The sequence below is a fragment of the Aplysia californica genome, unplaced genomic scaffold, assembly GCF_000002075.1.
Source record: "Aplysia californica isolate F4 #8 unplaced genomic scaffold, AplCal3.0 scaffold00119, whole genome shotgun sequence".
In the NCBI taxonomy this organism is placed as follows: Eukaryota; Metazoa; Mollusca; class Gastropoda; order Aplysiida; family Aplysiidae; genus Aplysia; species Aplysia californica.
Genome location: NW_004797389.1, coordinates 1,322,995 through 1,325,234, shown reverse-complemented (window position 1 = coordinate 1,325,234; position 2,240 = coordinate 1,322,995). Strand labels below are relative to the sequence as shown.

The following is a 2,240-nucleotide window of genomic DNA, read 5'->3' as shown; positions in this document are numbered from 1 at the left end:
AGGGAAAGGGGGGGGGGGTAACATTTGATTCTGTTTACTTTGAGCTTTTAAGGTTTGAAATATGACAATCCTGATTTGCCGTTTTGAGTAATATTTTGTTCATCGTTGTATGTTGATGAGAAAGGGTACTTATCCTTAGCACCTGTGGCTTTTTTGCGTATCCGTCTCAGGTTGAAATAAACATATTACTGTACAGTTCTGGAAGATATTCTACTTTAGTTTCTATTCCATTTTTCTCTCTCATACACATACACACTCACTCACACACACACACACACATACACTCACACATACACACTCACTCTCACACACACATACACTCACACATACTCACACACACACACACACACACACACACAAACACACACACTCTCTCTCTCTCTCACTCACACACACACACACACACACCCATATATACACACAGACATACACACAGACATACACACAGACATACACACAGACATGCACACAGACATACACACAGACATACACTCACATACACACATATATACACACACATACATACATCTGACTCTATGGTGTCCATTTTAATGTAAATCACTGTGAAGGCACTGAATGCTAGTCACAAAAAAGAAATGAAACAAAAATTCTAAGGAATGTAGGCCTTGAATAACTTTGGCCTTCAAGGAAGATTTTTCAACAGCCTTTTGGTTTAGGTTTTAGTAAGAGTTTTACGGCACTTGCAACACTATAAGGTCATATAAGTGAGGACTATTAGAGATTTAACAAGAGAGAAACAAATATAAAAAAGTGGAGAGACCATGACAATGGATTTTTCATAGGAAGGAAAGAGCAAACGATACCAGACCACCCGCCAACCAGTCACGTGGTATTCTTTTAGTAAGTGTTGTACGGCAGTTGCTGCGCATATAAGTCATCCTATAGTAAGTGTCGTAGATTAGAGGTGTTACTAGAGAGTAACATACAAATAAAAACGAAAGGGACGAGAGAAGTTTGATATTAAAGAAGGAGCAAACCACACCATAGCACCCGCCAACCACACCCGAACAACAACTTTTACAGCTGTCTCAACAACTCCACACAGTCGGAAAATGGATTCAGTACACGATAGAATTCAGCTCGCTTACAATAGGAGTCAGAAAAATAAAGGGTCCAAGTCACATTTTTTGTTCAAAAATAGATTTCTTTGTACAACCACACGACATGACATTAGAGGAAATTTACAAACACAGCATTTGAATTACATGACTTCTGATGGTTTTAAATCTGATTCATGTCTTTTTAAAAATTACCCAAACACGTTAGAGCATCATGATCAAGTCTAACTAGCGCTTCGCATTTTCTCAAACCGATCTCAAGTTGACGTAATTAGACCCATTTTTTTTTTACTCCTACAATAGTGTCCATGAAAATGAAAGTGGTCTAACTCAACGCTAAGTAAATTTGAGAAAATTCCTTTTCAGAAAAATGAAAACTATGTAAGAAGACTCTGTTTTCTGTTTGGACAACAAGAAAATCATTCAAAATCACTATAACGCGTTATATCTTCATCTGACTAAGGCATGTGACATAGCTTTTTTTTCGAGGATAACGATATTTCAAATTTGATCGAAACTGGAAATAGATAGACCACTCTTATTCTTATTAGCACAATTATAGTTAACTGAACATGTTTAATGTGTCCCACTCGCTCTCATATGACCTTATGCAGTTGCGACCGTCGTTGAAAACTTGCCAAAACAAATTATAGAACAAAACAATAATTGTTGTTGATTGATTTACCTGAGCGATGGAGTAGGCGCTGTGCGTGTGGTACTCCGACATATCCTGTTCGTCAATCAGGTCGTCTGGGAACTCGGCATGCGTCCCGTCGTTGAGCTCGCAGCGTGTGCTCACCACATTGAAGTTGAAGGAACGACAGCGCGAGGATTTGATACACTCGATGGCACACTGTGTGTTCGTTCGCTTGCCCAAGACGAACTGAAAGTATTTCACAAAAAATCGAGATATGTTTCACGACACGGTGGAATCAGCGCTCGTCAACTTCTAGATTTGTTATAGGGTTATTGGTATCACTTTAAGGCTTATTATGTGTCACAACGTACGAAAATAGACGCGGGTAAGAGAGTAGAAGCTACGTAAGAAAGTAGACACTTATGTTACAAAGTAGATATCTGCGTAACAAAGTAGACACGTATGTAAAAAGGTGGACCCTTGCGTAACAAAATAGACACATATGTAACAACGTACGAAAGTAG

General features: G+C 38.7%; 1 protein-coding gene across 1 annotated transcript in view; it reads right to left on the bottom strand.

Moving 5' to 3' along the window:
• LOC101859163 (SCO-spondin-like) overlaps positions 1-1,980 on the bottom strand; it is a gene marked incomplete at its 5' end in the record, with an annotated part of 124,633 nt that extends 122,653 nt beyond the window's left edge. The window contains 1 exon segment of the mRNA XM_035969136.1: positions 1,645-1,980. Coding sequence (XP_035825029.1) covers positions 1,645-1,980 — 336 coding nt within the window.
• Between the last annotated feature and the right edge of the window lie 260 nt (positions 1,981-2,240).